At 44.4% G+C, this 27,506-nt stretch overlaps 1 protein-coding gene across 2 annotated transcripts in view; it reads right to left on the bottom strand.

Annotated features, from left to right (window-relative positions):
- EPHA5 (EPH receptor A5) overlaps nt 1-26,512 on the bottom strand; it is an 86,922-nt gene extending 60,410 nt beyond the window's left edge. For both annotated transcript variants that reach the window (XM_009573797.1, XM_009573796.1), the window contains exons 1-2: nt 26,363-26,512; nt 20,306-20,641 (exon numbers count right to left, since the gene is read on the bottom strand). In XM_009573797.1, the coding sequence (XP_009572092.1) occupies nt 20,306-20,641; nt 26,363-26,375 (349 nt within the window). In that variant the 5' untranslated portion in view covers nt 26,376-26,512. The remainder of the gene's footprint in view (nt 1-20,305; nt 20,642-26,362) is intronic.
- Nucleotides 26,513-27,506: the final 994 nt, after the last annotated feature.

Genomic DNA, 27,506 nt, shown 5'->3' with positions numbered 1-27,506 from the left:
TCTCATGGCTCATTCATAAATGGGAGAAAAGCACAAGCCCACCACCTTTGACAGGACCCTGAGCTGGCCACAGCTTTGCAGAACCACAGTCCAGACCTTTTCCATAAGCAAGTTCCCCAGTGAAGACCAGAAGGCTTGAAATAAAATTCTTTTAAAAAAAAAAAAAATCAAACAGGTTATATTAGAACAAACACCTAGAATAGTAAAACCTTAAAGTGACTAGAACTGAAATGGAAAGGTTTATATACCTGTGGTTATATATACCTGTGATCCATAAACCATCTCCCACCCTGTCCTTGGTTTCAGACTGACAGTGGTTTTTCTGGATCAGGGCAAACGCTGTCCAGGCTATCACTGTTTTAAAGGGAAATGGCAGATAAATAGAGACAAAATCTAAAATATCTCATCCTTGCTGCCAACTCGGACATCCTGCCCAGTTTTTTGGCACTTAAGCGTAACCATGGGTACCGTTTGCCCTAAAATCTCAGGTTCCAAGCATTGAAATGAAGCTAACTAGCAAATTCGGCACAGATCAAAGTGTACCTACAGGTGCTTGGGAAAACATCTCTTGATGCTACCAATGGAAATTTGGGTACCTTCAGCTTCCTAAGGGGTAACCTTTCCAGTGTGAAACATGGGAGCGTGCAATGCCCCTTTGGAAGGAAGGAAGAAGAGCTGCAGCTTCAACCTGGGGCTTCCCAGGAGGCAGAGAAATGATTTATCGGGTCCTTGGGGAGAAGGGGGAAGTGCTCGAAGGAGCTGGTGGCTCCGTACTGTGCCCCATTTCGAATGTCGGGGAAAACAGAGTGCATTTTGAGGGAATCGAAGAGGGAATCGGAGAAAAAGCACAAGCTGAGAAAGCTACGAACAGAGACTGAAAGAAGCAGAGCTGTTTGGTCCCAGGGAAAAAGAGACTGAAAGAGAACATGAGTCTCCAAATAAGTAAAAGGCTGCTGTCTCTGGAGCAAGACAAGCACAGAATTAAATTTAGGAACAGCTTTCTAAGGACAAAAATAATGAAGCACTGGGGAAAATCACCCAGTGACCCTGTGGCATCTGCGTCTTTGGAGGTTTTAAAGCAGGTTAGATGAGCACATCTTGAGATCCTTCCAGACACACGGCTCTACAAAGGCAGCTGGGCATCATAAGGTGAGTGATAAAAATAAAAAGAATCTTGAAAGGCAGAGATCTGGAAGACATACATTTCATGCCATTTACCAGCCTGCATGTTCGTGCCAGGAGATGTTAAGGAAAAATCTGAATTGTTGAAAGCGGCTAGTTGCACAAAAGGATGGCACTGGGATAAAAGCATCGGACCAGAGGAAACAATGCTTTGGTTTCCGGCTCTGCCAGAGAATCGTAGCATAACCATGGGCAAGTCACTTCATCTTTTCCTGCTGTTATCTGTGCAATGAAGATAATGATAATTCCCTTCTCTATTTTGACTTGAGGGGCAGGAATTAACTATTCAGATGCTGCCAGCACAATCTTTGCTTTGGCCTGCAGGCACTGCTGTAAGGCAAATAAAGAAAAGAAGGAATACCTGCAAGCATTACTCCTGGCAGCCGGATTCTTCTATTTAAATCACAAGCAACTTGGCGACACCACGCTGAGCTCAAACATGGAACAAAAACCCTAGGTGAGTGACAAAAAGGAAAATTATGGGGAAATCTGTGGTAAAGGCTTATTTTCACAATTTAATAACTCTCTCCAACTTCTGTTGGAGAAGCACTAGTTGTGTGCTTAAAGACGAGTGCTGTGTAAAATTGCTTTGCTGAGGCGAAACTGCAAAGATCGCGACCAGGCAACACAAAGCCCGGGATGAACATCAGTGTTTTGAATGGGATAAATGCAGCTGCATATGAAAGCATGGCTCTTGACTCTCCCGCCCTGCAGAGGCATCACCTTCCTGCTGGAAGCAAATACAGACTCTCTTCTGACAAAATATGGCAGGCTTTTCCAGTCCAGTTGGTTTCTGAAGGTGTTGAAAAGGATTTAGAGACAAACTCAAGAATACTCCAGAACACTTCTGACATGAAAACCCCATTTACAGACTGTACAGGGACTCTCTAGTTCAGTTTTTCCCCTCTACTGCTGACAGGGTATGTCCTAAGCACTTGCCTAGTCACCTGGATCATCATGGACTCTGGAGGTCAGGGCAATACTACGGAAACAGGAAAACAGCCCGAGCATCCGAGAGCGGAATTGGCATCCAAAAGCTAAATAGTCCCAACAGAGATTTCAGATGTTTTAAATTGCATCTGCACATGGGATGCATAAATGGACATGTCCTTAGCTTCTCCTCAGCATCAGAAAACTGTGCTCAAACAGGTTTCTCTCTGTGACACGCTGCTTAACACAATCTACACTGGTGGTGACTGGTCCTCCTGCGACAGTTTCCAGCACCACTGAGGGTTACCCACCCACTACAGGTGGGAGTTCATTAAGGTTTTCCTTCAGATGATGACCTGAGTCATCCACAGGCCTGTCATCTCAAGATCAGACGTGTTCAACAGTTTGTCTGCATGGGGCCAGGGCTCAAGCTACTTAGACTGAAGAGCCAGAAATTGAACCTTACGGGTTTCTCCGCTATTCTATTCCCCAGGACGTTGCCTATCAGGATGACTTTTCTCTCCTTAAATGTGCCCTGCATAAATGTGAGATAATAACAGTAAGTGGCATTAAAAACGTGAATGATGAATGCTATACATCAGGCAGGATGATTAAATAACTAAGTGTAGATCCTGGGGTATATTCGCTTCTCCGCCTTCTGACACAATAATTGATCACCCCTAATCTATAGCAGAAACAAAACAGAGATTATCTCCTCTCAAAAAATTCAGCTTCTATTCTCCTTTGTTTATTCCCCCCGCTTCTATACAAGGGGAAAGCCCATTAACTAGCTCTGTTTTTAATTCAGCAGTATTGAAAACGGGATCCTAGCAATGCACGTAATTGACCTCGTTTTTTACAGGACCGCCTTCCAAGAAGTAGCATTCACATTATCACGGTCACTGCAGTGAATTCAAGAATAACAAAGACTTGGGTTTGCATCAGGATTCAATTACAGTGAAGTATTCAAATGTTGCTAGACTGCCCCCCAGAAAATGAGAAGTACTGTAAGAGAGCTACACACAGTTAAGCGGGCTTAACAAAAAGAGCAATATTTAAAATGGTTTAGTTAAAACACTGTACAAATACACTGGATTCAACCAGAAAGTGTTTTATGCTTATTTAAATTTAACTTGAATTTCCAAATTTATAGGCAGCAAAGATAATCGATTTTAAATCAATATCCCCAGATTTTAAGGCCAGAAGAGATAATTTAGCCATCCCACAAAACACCACTGAGTTTTCATCTTCCTTTAAATCAATAATGATTCACCCCTGGGGGCAGATTACCAAACTTCACCATGCAGTGACTTTTGGAGTATTGCCTATCTTGCTCTGCGTCCTTAATTACAAAACCACATTTATATCTAACAGTGATGTCTGCCTGGGTAAAAGAAGGGCACAGTTTGAAAAAGGGGGTAAATTTGGTTAAAAAAAAAAAAAGAACATTTTAAGAGATAACTGAACTTTGTTCTAGAAATTAGTACTGAAGACAAAAAGTATCAAAAAAAAAAAACAAAAAACCAACAGTTACTTCCTGAGAACCTGAAAAACAAAATAGAAAAGGACACTTTTAAATATAGATACACACACATGCACACTTCCATGAGTCATCCAGAAAAAAATCAAGAAAAGCCTCAAGTAAGGATGTATGCTTCAAGTGTGCTTTTTAAAGTTGAATGTCCCTTGAAGACTGTCAGTGAATTTCCAAGCAATTTGGCAACATTTATCAGTCTATAAAAAATATAAAACCAGCTTGATTTTAAAAAGCCTGCAGATACTGAACTATCACATCTGATCAGTGCAAACTGTCCACATGCATTTTTATACCATATAGCACTACAGTGTACGGAATTCAGCTCTGTGGATTACCCTCCCATGGGCCTTTTTCTATCCAGTGATGAATGCATCTGAGAAAAGTGGAAATACATTTTTCTCAGTGTTATCATCCATTCAAAATTTACATAGCTAAGAAAAAAGAAAGAAAAGTCCCATCTAGTCATACAGCTGCCAGGCAACTGCTTGCAGAGGCATATATTACTTCATGCAGTACGCAATCACTTTATTTATTGTACTCCAACCAAAATTACTCAAGCCATTAATGCCTGTCTAACTTCTTGTGCATCGCTCTGATAAGATCGTCATATTACTTACTTCTTTCTCCTGCTAAATAAAACACATACTGACTGCGTAGGCACATCTTACCTTGTATCTCAAGAAAGATACCGCTATCATCCTTGCACGGTTTCCAGTGGCTGCTTAGTCTTGTATCTGCTGCATAAATATGGACCGCAAGTTCCCACTGGCATCACTGGGGTGTTGCTCATTTTAAAGCCGCTGGAGCTAGCTGCGTTCTCTTTTGTTTATTCTGAGACTATGGCTTTTAAAGCCTGGATGTGACATTTAAAAGGGCCATTAAATGCCATATCCTCTCTTGACCATGAATCTTGACTAACACAGCAGTATATTATAATCTCAGTGATCTAATTCTCAACATCATCTCTTTACTGACAAGACCCAGGATGGTCACTATGATAAAGCTCTGGGAACTCAAAAAATATCTCAGTCACTGACCCAATAATAAATCTGATGCTCTCTGCTTCATCTTTTCCTCAGCAAGGCATGTCAAATCATATACTACGACTATATACTAAATGACCCGGGCAAAAAGATTTTCAGAAAAATGGGGGGGGCGGGGCACACTGCATTGTTAAAAGAATGAAAATCAAAATTATACTTTCATGCACCAGAGAATCTTGCTTTCTCAACACCCTGGGGAAAAATTTATATTTAGAGCCAAAATTTCTAGAGCCCAAACAGAAACACAAGCAGCAGCTGTGAAGACATCCAGAAGAAAAAGTGGGAAGATCAAATCTACCTGAGACATCGGGCCATACCTTGCATTCGTCTGCATGAGAGACTATTTACCAACTTCATCAGAAGTAGCTTCCATACAACTAAGACAAGAATTTGATCCATTAATGGAAGGGGAAACATAATATATCCCTCCAGGTACTGAATTAGCCAAAGCAATGAATGAAACAGAAGATCACTTGGACCTATGGTCAGCTGCAGATAGACAGAGAAAAAATTTACTCTTCCATTTTGGAAGAGATCCTATCTATAGTCTTGTACCATTCAGCAGTCTTCATCAGGAAGGACTCAGCTGTACACCAAGATTCAATCCCTACCTCTGTATTCCTGTGCAAAGCACTAAAAAGTAGTTGAGAAACGTGGGGGAGAAGGGGAGGACACAAATAAACTAAGTTAACTTTATGGCTCAACCTCGACTCCAGCAAAGCACGGTGCCACCAGACCCTGCTGACTTTTGGTCTCTTCTTGGCCCCGCTGCTGAACTGTTGGGTGACCTTGGGAAAAATCACTTCACTCTCTCTTGCAGCCTGTAAAATGTGCGGGAGGGACGTTCACATCCCTCGCAAAGCACTGTGAGGTTCACAGTTAACATGTTCTGCTGAAGCGTGTACAACCTCATCTTTGTCGGTAGCTGTAGGCCTGTGGCTGAAACAATCTCTCCCCTGAGATCCTCCTTGTCCATCCCTTCCCAAACACATTTAATTAAAAAGCCCTGAGTGCTGCTGAGCTGTTAATGACGATCTTTTATTGAAAAAAGATTCCCTTGGCAAGTTGTTCCTGTCTTACTCCTAGCCACAATTTCCAGTCTTGCTTATGTCTGTAATAAGCTGCTTCTGCCTATACTTTGATGGGCTGACAAGAAAACATGCTTAATCCCCACAACGATTTTCTCATTTAAGGTTGCAGAGCCCTGTGACTGTGACGTGTGGCTGGGCTTATTTCATAGCCAAGCCTCTTCCCAGTGTCTCCCATGAGTCCAGGTTTCTCTCCTCCGACGCTGGCATGCAGAAATACCGCGCGCAAGAGCTCAAATGGAGATGAACACTACTCCCTCCTGGCCCTCATCAAATCTTTTTTCTTTTCTGTGTGTGTATAAAACAGACAGTGTTGAATACTTCAGCCAGCAGTGGGGAAACCTCTGGAAATGCATAAATATAAGGGACCCACAATGTTATTGTAGCAGGGCTACGGGAAACATCTGGTGCCTCTCTGAGCGCTCTCCTACCACTTGATGGTACAACTGCTTGGATGACGGGAGTGTCTCTCTGACAAGCTCTTAAGTCTCCTAAACTATATTAATCTACGTGCAGCATACAGCAAAGCTACAGATACTTCCTAATGGCCTGAAGTGCCAGCTCCCATGACAAATATACACATCCTATGTGCAATTATGCCTGTTTCTTAATAGCATTAAGATGGCTGCAAGATACTAATTACCAAATAAGAACTTTGCAATTATACTCCATCATACCTTACTCCTGACACAGCTACTTTTAAATAAACAAGGATTTTGGTTTCGACAGCACCAAAGAAAAGGGAGTTTTCTCCTTTGATCCGTTTTAACTTTCCAAGTGTGATCATGGAATTACAGAAGAGCAAAAATTCCCATTCGCTGAAGTACTGCCAGGGTTTCACTGCAGCCTTTTCACCGTTATTAAGAAATGTTGTTAGCCCTTTTATTAATCAGTGAGAAGAATGATGTTATCCAAAATGAAAGCAATCTCACTAGCTAATTCCTGCTATTCCCCAGTCAGAATTTCAGTGTTTGTCATGAACTGTTTGCAGACTTACCTTTACTTTAATTAACAATACCGCAAGATCCAAGGTATTCCCTGTGCCTAACTCTGATGTCATTAGACAAAACACATCTCTTACCTGCATCACCTGCGGAGATACTGGCAAACAGCTTAACACGACAAGTAAAGAGTACAGAAAAGCTTCTTTCTGAGGCACGCAAGAGGGATGTAATGAGAGAGTTGTGCCAAAGCCACTCAGACATGGAGGTACCATCCTTGCAGTAAATGGCAAAGTCCCTGGCTGACTACAGTGGGAAAAGAATTAAGCCAGTGCTGAGCAATTTATACATTTCCCCTTTCAGTGTTACCTCCTGACATTAAAATAAACAGACATCATGGTCATCTGGGTAAGAAGCCGGTTAGGTGAGATTATAACAAGGATAACACAAATCCAATCCAAACCATTCTTTGATTCTAAGTGTAGGAACCTGCAGCATTAAACCATGTGAAAGGATACACTAATGATAGCAATATTTTTCCACTGTTCACGTGTGCACAGAGACAAATGTCGCAATCTGTCTCTGTCTGCCTTTTCTGGAGTGCTGTTTTATGACACAGTTAATGATTCGGCAAAAAAAAAAGTAATAGCCTTGTACCACAGCAATTGCAAATGATCTTTGCCTTCCACTTGAAAGATGAGTAACGAAGGCCTGTGTCTGACCCCTTTATGAGCATTTTGCTTGTGATGGCGAGGGGAAGGAAGGTTGGAATAAACACCTAAAAATAGAACTGTGCAAATGATGCCATGATGTACAGCTACCTTGTTTACCATTATCCTTAGCCATAGATTTATCACCGTGCTCTTAACACATGCTGTACATCTTTTCTTTCCTTTTTTTTTTTTTTCCCCTTCCCTTCACTCAGTCTGTGAAATGTAATTAAAGCTCTCATAAATACTGGCAGTGAGTGCACCTTTTTTCTTCCAAGTAACTACTAGCATCTTCGAGAAGATCTCATCAACCCCTGATAGAATATAGACTAATGTATCTTCTCACACACCCCGCTCAGGATGGGGAAGTCAATCTTCCCACCTTCCACATAATTAAAGTCACCCACATTATGTGCTTTTCCTTCGCCACTCCCTCCCCTTCTCCGACACATGTATCACCCTGTCATCAGTTCCGTTCCTTTCATCTGATTTATTCTGTTTCTAATCACTGAACAAAATCCAGCGCTTTTGAGAAAAGCTTGAGCAGTCCTAGGCACGGCTCGGCACGGAGGTTTCCTTTTGCTAGCCTTCTCCCCTCTTATATTAACAGACAGTGCTTTTAACTCTTCTTTAAGAGGGACTATTTCCTGCAATCTAGAGAGTTTATTCATGCCTGCGAGTGAAAAAAAAAACACCCTTTTCCATTCAGGGTAAACGACTGAGATGTTAACAGTGAAATTCAATGGTACATCAAAGACTCCTTTGGGCCCTAAAGGTTGTGTAGGGCTGTCCGGGGACCGAAGGAAGCCCACTTAACCCAATAGGTGGCTTCATTTGGTTTGTGAAAAATAGCTGCTGCTTCTCTCAGAGAGGAAAACACTCTTGGATTCAGCCAAATGGCAGCTATAAAAACATCTGACTAGAGGCACCTCTAAAGTTTTCAAGCACCCACCTGGCAAAAGGAGAAGGTGGCTGCTGTGCGTGCTGGAGCACTGCTCCAGATGTGGCACTGAATCTCTCCTGCTATGGAAAAGGGCATAGACCTTTCACGGTCCGATGGTTTAGGAGCCACGTGTGTGCCCCATCCCCATAAGTACATCATTACTTCTATGAGGCAGAGTAGCTGCAGCAGGAGACCTGACAGCCCCATACTTCAGATATTTGGATATTCTCCCATCAAACCACTGGCGCAAACTCTTGGGCACCTGCCTGGGGCTCAGCCATGGGGACAGGGAGCAGAGGGCTGCGTGACCCCGAACCACAGCACCCCAGGGGAGGACAGCCTGACACAGCCCTGCGCGGTGATGCCCCTGGCTGGGAGGAAGCCCCGTCACCAGCCCCTGGCAGATGCTGTCTCATGATCCAGGTTCAAAAGGTAAAAGAGGCAGAGAAACTGGGAGGAGCTGCTGAAATCTCTGCTAAGCTCTCAAGAGGATAAACAAAGTGTCAGCATCTTTAGCACTTCATTACTGCTATCGCTTTACTTTGTTAAGTGCTTTTTTTGGACCCTCATCAGTGAAGAGTTGCCAAGCCACTCTAAATACTATTACTGCCAAAGGCCAAAAAAATCTAAGGTATTTACTGAAGAGGTGGCAATTGCTCTCCTGCTGGATAAAAAGTCAAAAAGATCGGGATTCTAGTTACATTTAATCGCCTGGGCACTGGAATTTGCGGCCGCTTAGAATGGACACTGTCACATTATTAATGGCTCCATTTTTAGCAAAGCACAGTTCACCAACCAAATGTATTGCAGGCAATACCTTGCACTCAGCTGGACTTGTATCAAAGATTGTCTTTCCTGACTGACAAAAGAGGGAAGAAGGGAACTGTCACTATTGCAATTAAGATTTGGGAGCAAACAGACCCCACGCCACAGTTTTCCCCAAGCTATTCAGCATACTTTAGCTCACTAAATGCTTTGGATAAATATACTGTTGACTGACATTTCTATTTTTCATGCTGCAGTGAAATTGAAACCACAGTAATACTGAAACCAATTCAGAAAAAAAACCAAAACCCAAACCCCAAACCCAACAACGTACCCGTCAGCCCATCTCCGGTGGACTCTGACCAGCCTCTCTTACCTGCTCTTAAAGTCAGTTTGGCAAAACAGTCAGGTTAGGAAACATCTCCAATGCAGCTCAGGGCTCCAGCCCTACAGGAAGAGCTCAGCAGGGGCAGAGGAGCAGCAAGAAGAATCCCAACCCTGGTGTGTGCCCTCTAGCCAGTCACACCGCACCTCCGTGCCTCAGTTTCCCCATCAACTAACCAGATGCCTGAAAAACCTCCCTGATGAAAGGCAGTGCATAAGTTGTAGGCAATGAAATAGCAATTTACTGACATTAGGCACCACTTCCAATGATGCTGTATCCATCAGGTCTGGATACAAGAAAGCTGAGCCAACTTGCATTTATTTACTGCATTCATTTGCATAATGACCATGTATTTCCCTTCCATATTTTGTCCTAAACAAAGAACCGGACACTGTACAAGCTGAATTTAAAATAGCAGTCATCATTCGTTGACTAATATCAGAACATACAGGAACAGTGTGAGGCCACGACAGATGCACAATTGTAATTTGAGCACAAGCAATACTTATCAACTGCCTGACTACTTTATGGCGATTTGTTTTGTTTTATAGAGATATTCTGCAGGGGTTGCAAATAGCACTCGAAGCCCTGCAAGGCTCTCTGACTCTGGCAGAAGTCCCCCTCAAAGCCTCAGCCAACACGTAGCAAAGGGTTTGGTGCATCACCTCTGCGGAAAGCGCAGGGCATTTTGTCCTTCACGCACACCCAGCTTTGCTAGTTGCTGTCTGCAATTTTGGAAAAGGCAGAGATGGGTCTGTGCCCTCATGCGCATCCTTGTCCAGTCATCCTCCAGCTCTTTTCCATCTCCTTGCAGGGACCGAGTCGCACCTGGTACAAAGAAATGTACCATAAATTAAATAACCTGGCCATTTCTGCAGCAATAGTCTTCCAGTTTACTGAACTGGGTGAAAGCACCTCTCTGTAGAAACTGTCCTCGCATGGCCAGGCGTTTAGAGGCTTATGCTGTAAGTCTCCGGCAAGGTCAGCGAGCGATTTCACGCTCTTGGTGCCACCCCTCAGGAGAACAAGGCAGAACCACAGAGTTGCGTGGTTTAATGATCCAAGGCAGGAACCCACCGTGGGGAAGGCAGAGCCCTGGAGATGACAGGATAATGGTGCAGTGCAGATCAGTCCCCCGTAATAAGCCACACTAACGCTGAACTGTGTGAAAGACAACCCAGGAGATAGCGCAATTAATAATCTACTTGGCTGAGCACCACTTTCTCTCCTTGGATTGAGGTAGATTGTGGAAAGTTGGGAAGAAGCTATGAAGGAACTGCACATAGGGTCCTGTAAACCCTTGCAAACTGAAAGAGGGAGGGCAGGCCCAGTTTTCTGCTTTTACCTGATTCAACATTGCTTCCTTTCATCTCATTCAGGGGCACAGAGCGAAGATGCAAAAGTTTTGCACAGCAGGATGCAGAAGCATGGTGGGCAATTGCGATGTGTATTCCCAGGAAGGCAGCAAGTGGGTGCTGGTGCCCTCCACGGGCATTTTCCACCTAATTCTGCAAATTTGCTTTTGAGACATCTTCTTCTCCCTCCACCAAAGGCCCTGCAGAGCTAAGGGGTTGGGAGCAAAAGGCCCCTTCTACCACTTGACTTGCCCACCACCCCTGGCCAAAACCCGCAGGGTGGATTTTGCCAGTGAGTTGGCAAAATTTTTCCAGAGTTTGCAAATTTTTCCATCAGTTTCCACGGAGCAGCGCCCTCTCCAAGGCCTGCCCAAGCTGAAGCGCTTACAGGATCAGGCCAGCATGCTCGGCACCTCTCAGCAAAGAGCAATGCATGGCTCTGGCTTGCTGCATTGCAGCAGAAAAACCCTTGCCCAGCACTGCTGTAGCCAGTGGGTGTCCTGCATCGAATTGTACAGGGCCTTTTGATCAGACCCTGTATTCTTAAAAATTATCAAGCCTGAAGAAGTAGGCAAATAAATAAATAATAACGCTTTCCTTCTGGTGATTTCTATTGTACCGATCTAGCCGGAAATCCCATTAGTTACTCGCTTTGATCAGAACTGTTCCTCCAGGACCAGGAGATGCAGAAAGCGTTCCACCACACTGGCAAACGAGCACATCTGACACGCGTTTTAATTAAAGCCTTCCAACTCTTGAGCTTTTTGTAGTATTTGCATGTAGCTGAACTTTGGCCCAGCTGCTGTGGAAGAAATACAGTTTATTGCTGGGCTGTCTGTCACCTTGGCGCTGCTCTTGGCTCCAGGTAGAGCTCTCCAGTTCCGTCCCATCCCCGCCCCCAGCGAGGAAAGGAGGGGCAGTAAGCACTAGCCAGCCCTATCACTGCTATTACATTAACCCTTTGCAAGAAATACAAGTGCCAGAAGTAGCATTTCAGACATCTTTTGAGGAACAAGCAAGGGGTTTGCTGTTGAAGTGCACTGTAACAGCAACCACAGCTGAAGATGTGGAAAAACCTTCCAAGCCTCGCTGAAAACACGCCTCTCCAATAACAAGCAACCCAGGGGAGAAAAGCATTTCAGCCTGATTCTGTAGAATCCTAATTGGGAACCTGTAATTCATGCACATTGCAAGCTAGAGCTCAGTTTGGATACAGGAAAATCCTTTCCGAGATGCAGAAGCCAGCCTGCTCCATGGGTGCAGACACCAGGTGAATCAGCAACCGAGGGGAAAAATCTGGCCAAATGAACAAATAAATAGATAAATTACAAACTGCATATTAAGGAGAGGTCAGGCTCAAGGCAAAAGAAAGCAGGCAGGACGAAAATAGGGCCAGAAAATTGTTCAGTGGCCTTGCAGCACAGAGAGCCACCCTCTTTGAATATGGGCCCAGCTAGCATGCAATTTGGTACTAGGGCTGCAAGAGTGAAAGGCATTTGAACCGCGTGAGCTTTACAAAGCTGTCACAGATAACCATGTAAATCAAGGGTGGGTAACCTCCATCTTCTGCCCGGCATGTGTCCTGCGTGTTTGTACACACACAAACGCATACACGCTGCCACGTGCATAGTTACACCTTCATGCTCGTTCAAATTCATATTACCAGCACAATAGTTGCATGGGAAAGGAGAAATGTTCTGTGAAGTCACTATACCCTGAGCGATGTTTCTCTAGCACAGCTCACTCAATGCACAATTACTGAAATGCAAATATTTCAAACTACTCTGGCTCCTCCACCATTATATTTAACTTTTCACGAGATTACTATAAAGAGCTTACTTGGTACAGTAAAGAAGCCACAGCCAAAGAGCAAGTGGGATGTTTATTAAATGCCTGCGAGTCCCCTGCTATTTCTCTAACAGCACTGGAAGTATTTTTACATCCTTTTTTGGCTATTTTCGAGTCCCGGTGTCTTACGAGCACTTTCAGAAGTATCATCTATGCAGTGTTAAAAATGTAAAACCACTTTTAATGCTAAAATCAGAGAAATAACATATCAGACAAAGGAATTATCAGCTTGCAGACTGAGGCTAAAGAGCTGAATAGGATTTTATTAGCAGTAAAATTCAGAAGCTGCATTCATGGAAAAAAAAAATGTAATCTATACATTGATGTCATCTGGGCAGTGAAACCATTTTAGATGCTTTACTTTTTGCTCTCTGCCAAGTATTGTGCTCAGCACAATACAAAGAGAACTCCTTGGCCCCGAAGACTGTGTTTTAAGGTGATTAGAATTAGATTAATATAAGATTACTTGGCAATCCTTTTAAAATATGCCAGCAAAATGGGAAATAAAATTTTAAACCAGCACTATCACTCTTGCAACGTAACATCAGTGGTCCTCTGCAAGACCACAAGTTTCTTACAGCTCTGACCTTGTGAAGCTCTTACCACATCTGATCGCAGCACAGCCTGCTCTGTGCTTTTTGGAAAATCTCAGTATTTGCTCGTCATACACCTCTAAAAATCTAGACTCGCGTTGCCCAATCTCTGCTTCTTTACCCTAAGCCTGAGGCTACGTTGCTGGGGGTGATCCCAGTGGCTCCAGGATGTTCCGGAGGAATCAATGTCAGTCCTGCTGACTGCGGCACCTCAAGCAGGGTGTTTTGGGCAGCTCTTGCTCCCTCGTACCCAGCTGCATGACAACATCTGGATGCAGCCCATGGGTAAATTTTCCCCAGGTGTAACCTGGCATTTGTTTTTCGTAGCTCATGTGACTGCCTCACAAGTAGCATGCTTTGAAGGAGGCTAATCGCTTTACCATAAAGATACTTGTCTCGCTGCCACTGGGAGATGGTAAAACCTGCACCCTACTGCAAAACACGCAATAGATGTCATTGGTTGAATCTCACCATGAGAACTTCTTTCCCTTTTTAGGAGGAGGGTGGATGGGGATGACTATTTCTTACTATTTTGATTTTCATCTATAAATAAGACGTTTTAATTTCATGTGAAAATTGAAAGGTCTGTTTGTAGATGAAGGAAAATGTTCTTTATTTCATCTTTTAATGTCCTCGTATATCAATAATGGGGTTGTCTCACATACTTCAAGAATAAAAATGACCTCTAACTAAAAGTCGTATTGTAAGTTTGGGGATTTTTTTTCATATCCCAAAGAATTCTTTCAATATTCAAGCATGTATTTCTAATACTTCAAGTACAACAAAAAGACTTATAACAAATTATGAAAAAGTAGCAATTACCGACTGGGGAGTTATAAATAAAACTGTAAAATATTCAGCTGATCCATAATTCATTTGGTAGCAGACACCCAACCATCTGGGCTGGGGTGAACTCACGACTCTGCAATAGGACAGTGGATGAAGATTTTGCATTCAGAATAAATGCAGCCATCACAAAAAAATTCAAACAATAAACCTTTTCTGCAACACTGGCTTTCAGGTTTCACATTGCTCTGCCAGAGTGTTTGTTTTTTAACTACCTACAATTGCATTCTCTGATTACATGTGACCATGCTTCAAAAATAAAGCAAAATAATTCTTAAAGCTGATTACCAGCATATGCACAGGACTTCACAAATGAAATTACTCTCTCTTCCTGCCCGAACCCTCACTGGCAGCTCAATATTCATTTTCGCATCTCCCTGGACATGAAGGGTGTTCACAGCCAGCAGAAGGATCCTGTCGCAAGGCACAGCCATGCTGCCACGTGCTACTGCGCAGGGTGCACCCAGGTTTAAATGGAGACCATGGTCTTTGAGGCAGTACTAGTTTATCTCTACTTATTAAAATACCCCTGTATTGGCCCATCCTGGTATGGAAGATTACACTTTGCTTTTAAGAATACATCGTTCTAGGTTAAATGCTGCAATACTTGTGTTAACGCACTGGAAGCTGGTGCGGCATCTCTAAATGACAGTGCTTTCCAAATAGATGGGCAATTGCAAGCCTTAAACCCTCTATTTATGCCACTAATAGCTCCTCTCTGACCAACGTGAATCCAAAGCACAGCTTAAACTATCAGACATACCACATTCATAAAGGATTGCCTGCAGCTGCTAAAATTTTCTGAGAGTTTATAAAATGATTAGACAAATTCATGGGAGAAAAATCCATTAAGCGCTATAAAGCACAAAGAGATTGTCCCCGGAGGTTGGAGAGCGCTCTAAGGAAGCATTGGTACGTGTCTGCCTCATGCTCATACCCTTTCTATAGTATCCACTATTGACCATTGCTGGGAAGATGATCCAGCTCAGTGGATCAAGTACTGTTACAATGGACGTTTACAGGCAAGCCTTGCTCACCACCCTGGCTGTGGAAAGGGAGTTTTCCAAAAATAAGCATCTGCTTAAGCTTTTGGAGGCCCTAGGTCAGCAGTTCTGGTTGAAAAGTAGAGCTGCAAAACCAGTCTTGCTTCTCATGTGAGATGCATGCAACATGCTGCATCTACTGGAGTACCCTCCTGGAAATTTTTTGTTATTCCTAAAGAAAATAAGCAAGCTGCCCCTCTCCCCAAGCCAAACCAAACAAGCCTGTGAGACTTGAAATTTGCAAGAATCAGACCCTGAATCTTACAGGACTTGAACCAGTCCACTCCCAAAGGCAATCTCTGAAAACATGCTTCCCAGCACAGCCATCTTCTTGCCTCATTTTCTGATGTTTTCCTTCCAGACTGTGCAGGGCTGGAGCCTATCGGTTTCAAGAGCACGCAGCTGCTGACATAAGATTGTAAGAAGCTCTACATTGCAGGTTTCCCTTTCTGAATTGCCTTTGGCTGCTTTTCAAAGACTGCTACATCCCAAGTGCTAAGGAAAACACCTTCTCCCTTGCTCCCCCCCACCACAGCATCACAGCCTGCACAGTCAGAGTGAGGATCACAGCTCTCAGCACACCTCCCCGCTCCAAGAGCTTTCCAGCTGCTCCAAAGCATCTAGTGGTTTTTTTGGTCAAGCAAGAACCTAGCCAGGTTCAGAACCATAGAACCAAGAACCATACCCTCCCAGGCAGCAGTATGGGTTGCCAGTTCCTGTCCTCCCAACACCTTTGCTTAAATAGCATTGCTGCACCACAGGATGCAACTTGTATCTCTGGTTTGGCCTCAGGCATGCAAACTTCTTGAGGCAGTAGACATGTTAACTCCTCCTCTGTTAGCAAGCACGTCCGGATCTTTCTTCCCCTTCTCCCCAGAGAGGCTCAAAAATATCATACAGGTCACAGAAGGGGACTGAATGCTGGCTTCCGACTTTTCAAACAGAAACAGGCAGAGGGCTTATCTGAAAACACACAGAGAGAAGGTCTTTAAGTGTAAAGGAGTCCGTGGCATTTGGGATGTCAGCAGGAGAACCGCCCCACTCTCACAACCCCCGCCTCCAGGCCAGCTCCGTGCCTGAAACCATGCCCAGCATGGGAGATGCTGGAAATGAAAAGCAAAGAAAATCGCTCGGCTGTTCACGCTCGCTTAAAGTGAATACTCTTGGCAAGTTTTAAGCCTAGAAAGGTTTTAAACATTGCGTCTTCCTGGTGTGCTCCTATGATGATACAGCGGGCGTGCGGGCAACCATGAATCACAACTGCTTGCTCCCTACAGACCCATTATGAGACACACATCTCTGACCAAGATGTCATGGTAGGTGCTTTCTGTATACAGGGCAGATAAGACAAAAGACCTCAGGGGAGATGCACATCTCTGTCTAGAGTGACAGCGTTACTTAATCATCCAGCTTGGTGAAATCGCTGAGAAAAAAACACATCACACGGTTGTCACTTGAAAAGCAAACTTCAATATTAGCGGCACACGCAGACTGCTCTCTGGAAACCATCTAAAAAGGGGCATTAGGTGGCAGTTTTAAAAATATGAAAACTTGAGCAAAACCACGAACAAGACAAGGATGGCTATCTCAATCCTATCATTGCCACTTATGAATTATTCACTGGGCTCCAGCCCACGTGCACAAGGCACACTTTTTAATGCGCTGTGAGAGTGTATTACAGGTGCCTGCCTGCCACCTATGCTGGGAAGTCCCTCAGGCACATATTTTGCAGCAATCCCACAGGGGAGAACCATGTTTTGGCCAGCCCGCGTGCCTGCGAAGGGAATGACGTCCCCCGTTTGCCTGCAGCAGCTCTAGGGTAGTCATGATGGAGGCCAGTGCACTTTCCACCTCCCCTGGCTTCTGCCATTTCTCACCCTTTCTAGATACATGTTTTCCAGCAGAAAACATCCGCAAAATCCCACAGAAACAACAGAGGTTTGGGGCTTGCAAGAGGGTGACAGGAGAACTAGTCCTGTATCCGGAGCCTAAGGCAACTGTGTCCTGCGTGGCCCGGTCCCATCCCAAGTACCATCAGGTCCCCAGCAAGTGTCGGGGAGCAGAAGCATGCTGGGGTCACCAGCTGAGATTAGCTGACCTGCCTCCCCTTGTGCACAAAACATTGCTGTTTCCTTGCTGTATTTCCAAATCTGATTTCAAAAGTTCAGAGGAAAATTACATCAGTCTGAAAATGCCACTGATTGCCGATGTCAATTCTTTTTCTCGTTATTTCAAACTGGGGAGAGAGGAAGGGGAACAAATTATTTTGGAGAAAACCCCATATTTTTCAGGAAGCAATCCCTTTGAGACCCAAACCAGAGATTGTTTCTGCTGCCAAAAGCTCCCCTGCACAGAAGTGGTAGTGCACCCAGCACCCCGCTGCCTGTGCATTCTCTACAGTCCTGAAATTAGCATGGTATTTTCGGGATGGACAAAAGCCAAACCAACAAAACAGATCCTGGCATTCCTCTGCAGTGCTGGGTTAGTGAATACCTGCCAGCGGGACTCCAGCAGCCAGACCTATCCCACAGCATGCAATTTTTTCATTTTCTGCAGCCAGCAGTTCTTGTAGCAGGATTTCTCCTACTGCTGCAGTTGGCCTTGTGTCACACTACCTTTAGTGACTCAACTTCATTACACCAGCCTTCATAAAAATATACCATCAGAAAACCTGTGCGAGGGAAAGGATGAGGCCCCAGAGCTGCATCTCTTGGTGGTAATTTCAGGGGGAAGATGAGTGGGATGAGACTCCCTGATGCTGCATATGCCCTGCCTGCTCTTATTTGAGAGAGGATTTTTCAGAGATATCCAGCATCTTTGGGCATGGCCAGGCATGGACCACTTCAGCTGCACACCTCCATTACTTGCCTCAAAGGACAGTTTTCGGAGGCACCTTAAGAAAACAGATATCCACTTTCCATGCTTGGCAGCTAGTCTGATTTGCAAAGTGCCCCTCTACGGCTGCTTTATTTCTGGCATGGACAAACCAATGATCACCCCTGGGAGTGCCGCAAGAGCACATTACTGGGAAGCACATTTGATGCTACAGCTCCAGCAGACAGGCCTGGTTCTCCTCCTGAACGAGTAGTGGGACCAGCCAGAGAGACAAGAAAATACAGTCACCACTCCTTGCTTTGGACAGAGGTTTGATTCAACGTCCTGTTGAATCAACATGAGAGCATAGAGATGCAATTTCAACAACACGTGAATTAAACACTCATGGCTTGATCCATTAGTATCTCCCTTGATTGTGGCTCCACCAGGGTAAACAGCAAGACTGAACCAGAAGCTACACTTACCCACTTGTCCTTAGCATGAGCCACGTTCATCACAGGTCTACCATTTCCTATAACGTACCTTTCTATACAAGGCTGGAAGCGACAACTGTGCAAGGGGGTTATTCTTGGCCTGATGCACAGGAAGGCAGCTACGTGGATAAATCCTGCTGCAACTATGGGAAGTTTGGGACGTAACTCACAAACCAGGACCATTTCCTCACAGTCTGCACTGATCAGCAATATATCATCTCCTCTCGTGCAGCTACGTTTACTGAGGTTTATGTGGATTTAACTCCACACATCAGGGAAAATCCAATACCAGCAATGAAATACTAATGCAAATCCACTAACAGGAAAATCTACTTTTTCCAGCAACAGAGTTACTGGCAGCAGCTTTCACAATGGGAAAACAGTAAACAGCATTAGGAACATGACACCCACTGATTTGCATTAAACAGCTGCCTTCAACAGGTGTCATGCTGCCATCCACTGATGTTCCTCCAGAAGATTTCCTGCCACAGCCATCAGCAGCAACCCCGGCATGCCTTTATTTCCTCTCCTTGAGATATATCCGAACGATTTGTCCAACACTTCAACAATCCAGTCTAATTACCAGAACAGGTATCTGATGAAGCGCGATGCAATCGCACTCTCTTGTTGCTGGCTGCCACGCCCACGCACGTACACCTGGGTAGCAGGAACGAAATGCAGCCCTGCTCCAGCTACCATTCTTCTGCTCCGCAGTGAGGATCTGCCAATCTCCATCTAGCTGTTACGCTGCATACTGCACCGGGTTTCCTGGCTAAGCCTTGTCTGTAAGGAGAAGGTAAAGGGTGGCTCTGGTGATCTGGCAGCACAGTCCTCACGGTCCCAAATGACACCGGTTCACATTCCTGGAAGGCTTCCGCAGCGGACAAGTGCCACTGGGGAGCCCTGAATAAAATGACAGGAAGCAAGCCAGGTAGGCAAAGGGACAGACCCTAAAACACAGAGCATGAGGGACAAGAGAAGAAGGATAGAAAGGTCTCCAGGGCTTACAGAAGCTGCTTGATGTGGCTGGTGTGTTGATGTGCATGGAAGGAGATGTAATCATGTTTTTGCCTCCCATCACACCTCCAAATGACGGGGGACAATGGCAACTCCCTGCCTGTGTCCAAGGCAACAGATCTTTTCAACCACTGGGCAAAGGAAGGGCAGACAGATCTGAGCCCTGGACAAAGGAAAAAATCAGTCTACATGATCTCTGCCTGTACAGTGCAAAACCAAGAAGGACACAGTATGCAATGACATCTCAGCCCTACCTTGTTGGAGAAGCTGTGACAACATACCATATCTCACCAGCCTGAGTCCAGTCACTTTAGCATCAGAGTGCAGAAGAGGGATTAAATTTCCTAAAGTCACTCAAAACAATTTTCTTAGGGTAACTGTTTGCAAAGTTAGGACATTTTAACCATTGGCATTTGGAATCAAAATGAACTCTTAGAAATTTCTCTTTCCCAAAAGGAGAGGCAACGGTTTTCTTTCTGGTTTAGTGGGTGGATACATCAAAATGCAAGAAGTGGAAGGATCTCCAAGTAGCTTAGTGTTAAAGAAAAAAGCCACAAATCCTAAAAGTGTGTCCTGCTGGAAGGAAACATGTTGAAGACTGCAGTAATTATAACCTATGAGACACAACCACCCCCCCACACATATTTGAAGAGGCCACAGTCCAGCCCTCCATGCTGGAGACTTCCACCCATTTCAAAGGGAGGTCTGCACCACGTCTGACTGGCTTGGGCTCCCACCCCAGACATTTCCCCAGGTTGAAGATCCACTTACCTGCCTGGTTTGTGGTTACATTTACAGACACAAACTGCCGGGCTCCGGGGTTCTGGTCGGACACTCCGTTCACTGCCTCAATTTCAAAGGTATAGTTTGTATGAGCAAGCAGATCCACCATCATGACAGAGGTGTTTTTCAGGCCGGTTTGCTGGGGGAGGTACCTGACATGACCGCCACACGCCTCACACAGACCTGAGTGTGAGTTGCACTTCTTGCATGCAATATAATAAGACACATCTTTCCTTCCACCAGTATCAGCAGGGGCAATCCATTCCAGAAAGACACTAGTCTCGTTAACATTTGAGATGGCACTCCGAGGAGCAGAGGGGGGTCCTGGTTTGTAAAGTGAGAAAAACACATGGTAAAAACAGTATTATCAGTCAACCTGCTCTCTACTACTCTCTAGGTTGAAAAGAGATGCCCTGTTGCTCACGTGCCAAAAAGAACACGGGGACCATTTGCAGCAGCACCCGAAGAACTGGGAAAATGGGGATTTGTTTTGGACACCCTCACCTCACCTCAAGGGGTCTGTGTTGGGATGCAGCCACCTGCATGGGAGGACAAGACACAGGGTTGGCTCAAACCCAACAAGAGGAGCACTCCACCCTGGGGCATTGCCTCTGGTGCTCTTCTTGCAAAGGGAGCTGCAAATCTTTGCTCTGCCCAAGACACTGTCAGCTTCACCAGGGGCAAGATTCCCCCTCCTCGCTCTATTGCCCCTATATTACTAGCCCTAGGTCCTAAAGAAAGACACATGCTGGGGTGTTCACACTACTTAGGTACTCAACTCAGACGCTGAATCTTTCCTCTGTGTGCACCCGCCTCTCCCCATCAGCTGTTTGGCAACAGTGAAACCTAAGCTTGGGCATCCAAATCACACCTAAGTGAGATGCTCAATGTAGCCCAAAGCAGATGGTGATCTACACAGGCCACTGAAAACATGGCCATATCCGGCTACTCAACGGCAGCCTTCTTGGTCCCTGCCAAGCTCTAGCACGGTTGGTTAGCCACACCACGCTTGCTTATTTTGCCAAGCCGCCCCGCTCAGGATGCCAGCATGGTGCTGGCAAGGCTATCCAAGGAGGAACAGCTGCTGCAGAGCTACCAGAGCTCCTGCAAAAGGTGAGCTGTTTTCCTTCGTCCTGCTGGGAAAGGCCACAGCTGGGCAAGCAAAGCCCACCTGGAGACACCTTCAAGACTGCTTACTTAAGGTGCTGCAAGCTTTTTGTTTTTAACAGGCTTCTGCTGGAGACGAAGGGCAAGCTGCAGATACACCCTGAAGACAATGTGAAAGGAAAAGCAGGAATCTCATACAAGAGATCCACACATTATATGCTCAGGGAATGCTAATGAACGAGGAAGAAAGGGGAAATTCATCAAAGCAAGCCGGGATGGATTTTAGTCACGGCACTACCAGAAGCTATACAGTGAAGGCTGGGATTTTTCCAAGGGAGGTAGAGGAGGGAAGGCAACACACTTCCCTTCGGTTTGAATGAAGCAGTCAAAACCCATGAGCAGTTCCTTGAAAAGAACCCGACAAGTAGCTTTACCAGCTAGAAATCCACACGAATTTAACAGCCTGTCTTAGGCTGTCATCTTCTCATTCTGTTGTGATAATTAAACTCTATTTGTTATTTAAAACAGGCAGTGTTGCAAAAATGAAATTACCTTATAAACCAGAAGCATTTTCCTCTATTTCCCTTTCCTATTACCCTTTTTAAGTCTATAAAATTGGTAACACTGATAAAACACTGTCATGATTTCGACTCAAGCTGTTCTGATTCAATGAGAAACTCGCTGCCAGAGGAAATAAATAATCCTGATATATTTTTTTTTTCTTTGGGGGGAAAAGCAGTTGAAGACAAAACCTAAGTTAGTTTAAGAAACAGCAGATCAGCTTTGTTTTGTTCTGTGATCGCTTCAGATCACTACAAACAGGGAGCAAGCCTCTCGCAATCTGCGCCGCCAGGACCCAGCACTATTTAGCTATTGACACCAAGGTACAGCCCAAGTCAGGACTATTTTCTGCACTATCCTACTCGCACTGATATAATGGAAACTATGAAATTCATCACTGGAGTTGTGTGGAATTACATATATTGCAGTCAGGGTTTTTTTAGTATGTTTTTTACCGGCTAAATTGGCCTATTTCTTTTTCCACTGGATGAATGCCCTTTTACTGCTACCAGTACTCTAGGAAAAAATAAGGAACTCGGGCACAAGAAACACTGGACAATGTATCTTTAACAGGGGATAAATTATTACTTTTGTAAAGTCACCAGAGGTTTTTACTTGCTTTGTACAGAAGCGTCAGCTGCTCTTCTTGAAGTTCCAAAAACATCAACTTCAGTGGAAGTGCTTTGAACCTATAAAATTAGCATTCTCACAGGGGCTCAGAGAAAGGTCTTTAGTAGTCTACAGGTACCTAACAAGACCTACTTGAAGAATCCTGAAAATGCACCTGGGTAAAACTGTGATGAATCACAGCTGGGAGAACAAAACAGTGTTTTAACTTTGGAAGAGGGGGGCCGTAGGTCTGCTAACAAGGTCTGTTTTAATTTCCAACTTCCTTTTGTCAAGGACAAGGATTAGTTTACAGATTTTTTTAATGTGTGTATATATATATATTTTTCATTTGCTACTTTATACCCTAAGCAGGTAAGATTCACCCCTTTTGCACCACGATTTACTGACCAGAGGCAAACACTTTCTGAGGACAGAGATATTGGTATTTTTCTTGATGGACAGCAAACCTGTTGTTTGCTAATGCACATATTTTAAAAATATAACCTGAAAGAGAAATTACCTTCGAGATACAAATATATACACACTCAAAATAAAGTTACCTGTAAACTTTTTCCAAGTAGAATTTACACTAAATACTACAAAATCTTCAGTTTGTCCCATGTGTCAAACTATTACAAGTACTTCCCCAATACGCTCTGAACAGCAATAGGGTTATTTGTCAGAGATGGGAGGGGAAAAAAAAGGGTATAACTTTATGTTTTCATTTTAAAGAGATGTTGTGCAAGGAACTGAAGTTAAGAAGAAATAAAGTGCAATTAAGTCCTGGAAGATACGTAATAATATTAATAGAATTCTCAAATGCCCATCAGAACCAAACATTTTTTTTGTCTGAGGGCAGTAATTATTTCAGACTGCATCACAACACTATTAATTTCAAAATTACCAATCATTACTTATAAAACATGCTTAAGGAATTGGAAAAATTAAATAAAAATGTATTTCACCCCCTCCCCCCAAACTGTACTTATCTGAGCAGTTGACGGTGGTGTAGCAGTTAGTTTTCTTTAGTGATGCTGGTGGTGGTGGGGAGACTCATGCAGCTTGGGACTGAAAAGCATTCGCTTTAAATCAGGAAAATGTGATTTTATAGTTCTACTGACTGGCAGGGGGACTTTGCAGGTGTAGAGTTGAAAACAGACATTGATGTGTTCTCTAAAATTAACTAGATTTCAAGCTGAGGGAATCCTATGAATATTATTAACTTCTGCGGTAAATAATAAAAACATATAAAAAACTTACAATGTTTTCCTACCAGTCATGACTCAAGTCTGTCTCGATTGTGTTTAAGTTCAGGATGAGATGTTCCCTTCCAGATCTAATTGGACTGGTTTAAAACATTAGTGTCGCTACCTACTCTTTACTGTCCCTGCCAAAATCTACTACCCCTGCAGCTGTTCTGGGGTAGCACATTGGCCCTCCTCATCACCTTCAGCACAAATACAGATTAGGACAAAATCCCAAGAAAGGGATTTTGCGTAGGGCAAGCGAGGGTGACTGAAGCACACAGAGAAGGCTCAGATGATCCACTCTGCTTTTGGGGTAGTAAGCATGAATGCCAGCAGAGATGCTGCAACATCCTCAACTGCTGCACCGAGGTTTGCAGTGGGCAAGACAGAAGCTGAGCAGTGCCTTGGTCGGCATTAAATCTCTCATCTGCCCCAGAAGCATTCAGTACCCTGCCAAGCCATATCCTAATACAGCTTCAGGCACCATGCCTGCACTTTAAACTAGCTTATAGTAAGCTTTCAAAACAAAAACCCTCCAAAACAAAACCACCCAAACTTTAAACCTCCAAACAAACTTTAAAAAAAAAAACAAAACCCAAACAAACATAAAAAGAAAATTGCATGGTATTTGCAGAATCAGAAATTACAGCCTTTACCTACAGGATTCAAATTGCACCAGAAACCTGGGGGAGAGAGGCACTCAAATTTAATTTCTTTTTAACATGATCTGGTCACCAAGCTCGCTTGTGCCTCTCTGAAAATCCTGCCCTAAGCTCAGGCCACAGGCATGCATAAACCTCTTCCTGGGGGATGGCAGATCCTTCCCTGTGCTAATTCACCAGCAGGACAGACTGGATGCGTACCCCTCCATCCTGAGAAGGGACAGAGAGCAACACCACCGATGGTGGCAGGAGGCACTGTGGACACCCGCAGTCTGGCATAACTCTGTATCAGTCCCTGGCTTTGGTTCTGCCTGCACAGAAAAGACGATTTTATGTGCGTTTCCAGAGCTCAGAGCACTCCTCTCCCTTCCCATTTCCCAATACCATGCTGGTCCTCATCGTCTCTCATTTATCTATGTTTAAGTCAGGCCAAGGGGCAAAACGGACATCAAGAAGCCCTGGTATCAAAGTTATTCATGCTGTAACCCACCCTAGCTACTGCTCCAAAAGACATCAGCATATCTAATAAACTAAGAAGTGCTTGCGTGACTCACCCCCCCCAGACCGTTTTGATCCTACACCACCAACTACTGCCACACTGCCTAAGGCTGTCTTCTCCTTCCCTGCAGCACACCTTCCGACAGCCATGTGCTTCATGCTCCTTCAGTTGGTGAAAATGAACACAGAGTTCAAGGGCCCCAATTCTGCTCCAAGTGCCTCCTGCGGGCAAGCAGAGACCTGCCGAGGGCAATTTCCTTTGCGAGAGCATCTCTCCAACAGGAACAGACTTTTTCTTTCTCTTCTTGAAGTGCAAACTTGGGAAGCTAGGAAGGACATCTGTATTCACTGGGATGAAGGCACAAAAAGCCACTACTATACCTGCATGATGCAAGGAAACAGTATGGAAGTCACCTCTGCACCATTGCCCAGCAGCTCTGAGCGTGCATGGACTCATAAACCAACTTCTTTCTCCATCACTTAAGTTCCTTGGAAGCTCTACCTGCTCCTGCCCCAGTAGTTCAGCTCCTCTTTGGTCCTTTTTAACCAATTTTGCACCGCAAAAATCACACTCAGCAAAAACCTATGGTCTGTGCTACACTCAGTGGGATTAGCTAGGGGCATGCAAATTGTGGCCCTAAGTATCTGAAACACAAACTGAACAAGAAACTTTCAAGTACAGCTGACGGGATAGCTCACAGATGGCAGGAAAAGGGCAAAATTAGTCATTCTGATTCCATTCTGAGTCCACCTTGGACTCCCAATACTCCAGTTTGCTTGTTATACTACCCTCCCCCTACACCAAGGGGATAAGCTCTACATTTCTGCTACAGGTTTGGAGAAGCAGTTTCCATCGCAGTTCTGAGGCTACCCTGAAGAACGACCATCTCCAGGCAGCATGGAAAGGTAGGGCTCTCTCCCTGCTTGTTGACCGAAAATGAGCTAAGAGATGATACTAAGCAGGACTATATAGACTCTATCCATGCCTACCGCTGACAAGCACTACCCATGATTTCCTCCACGTGCGTGCCCCACACCATGCACACACCGGTGCAGACGTCCAAATGCCATGCTGCTGGCTGAGTCCGCCCATGAGCCGATGGCAAGAGACGGAGCATCTGTTCGTTACAAAAACGTTTCCTGGGTTTAAGGCCAGCTTTTGAAGCAAAAGGCTTCAAAAAGTCTGTTCTCATGTAACCAGGGGTATGGTGGACAAAGCCAGTGACATTACAAGTGTGTCAAGACTAGTTCAGACTCCAGCCCAGAGCCTGTAAAAGCACATTAATTAGGATCATAATGTCTAGTCACAGTACAGGAACAGCTTGAAAGGATTAAAAACAACCCTATAGGCACATGCTTACTTGTACAGGCCATTGTAGGTGGGTCTGATTCCTTCCTAAAATAGTGTTCTTCACACAGGCAAGATGTGGATGCTTCATCAAGCGTGTAGCTGTGAGGGGGACATTTGCTGCAGGATGGACTGTGGGGTGAAGCTTTGAAGAACCCAGGTCTGCATACTGTGAAAAGAAGAACCACAGGCTAAGCTCTCCGATCATAAAATTAGTCTCTTCACATTTCCTTTAAAAAACCAAACCAAAACAAAACATATCGTCAGCTAGAAAACAGACAAAAACTCATGAGCTATTTGGTTTGCATATTTTAAAACAGTCTATGACACTAACAGACAGTACATGCTTAAATATCTGCATGAAAAGAGAATGAGAAGCTGTTGATTATTTTTTCCCCTAGCATCTACCTTTGCTGGGTATTTATTTTCCTTGTTGAATGCATTAGAGGTAACATCTTTTGGGCTCTTCTTTAGAAAACATTATTGTGTTTGGGTGCTTTTTCATTCAGCCTTAGAAAAACAGGTAAAATACATGTCATGGTTTTCATTTAAGATGTTCTACACCCAGAAATCAATGTCTCGGCAAACAAACAGCAACACGGTAGTGGAGGGAATCTCAAGATCGACAGCTTTAAGACATTGTGATAAGGCTACTTCCCTAGGGTCTTTTCCCCTGCAAATGAATTTTAAAGTGCTCCATGTAAGACAGAGTGCTCTGGGTATAGCCTGAACCAGGCATGCTCACCATACAAGATATTCCTTCCAGCTCCAATATATATGCATGACAAGGCACAAAGACTCGATACGAGAGCTATTTTTGTTCCCACAAATATAACATATGGCTAAGGGTAGCTTGGGTTTATTTTTTTTCTTTTTTTTAAATAATTTGAAGTGAATACAGTAATACCTTGTTTCCAGCCTCCTGAAACAAGTGCTCTTTCACCTAAGCAAAGCACTCTGCACTTCACCTGCGTGCGCACGCTCAGCCAGGAGCGGTGACAGCCACAGGTTTGCACGTATCCACCCCGGCTTTAGGAAAAAACCAGTTGGCTCTGTAATCGTACCGTTATATGTAGAATCACAAACCCACTGTTAGCAAAAGGAGGAAAACTTGATTTTCTGTTTGTCTCAAAAAACTGAGACACAGAGACGTGTTA

Source organism: Fulmarus glacialis, unplaced genomic scaffold (genome assembly GCF_000690835.1).
Source record: "Fulmarus glacialis isolate BGI_N327 unplaced genomic scaffold, ASM69083v1 scaffold10983, whole genome shotgun sequence".
NCBI lineage: Eukaryota > Metazoa > Chordata > Aves > Procellariiformes > Procellariidae > Fulmarus > Fulmarus glacialis.
This window is presented reverse-complemented; position numbering and strand designations above follow the sequence as displayed.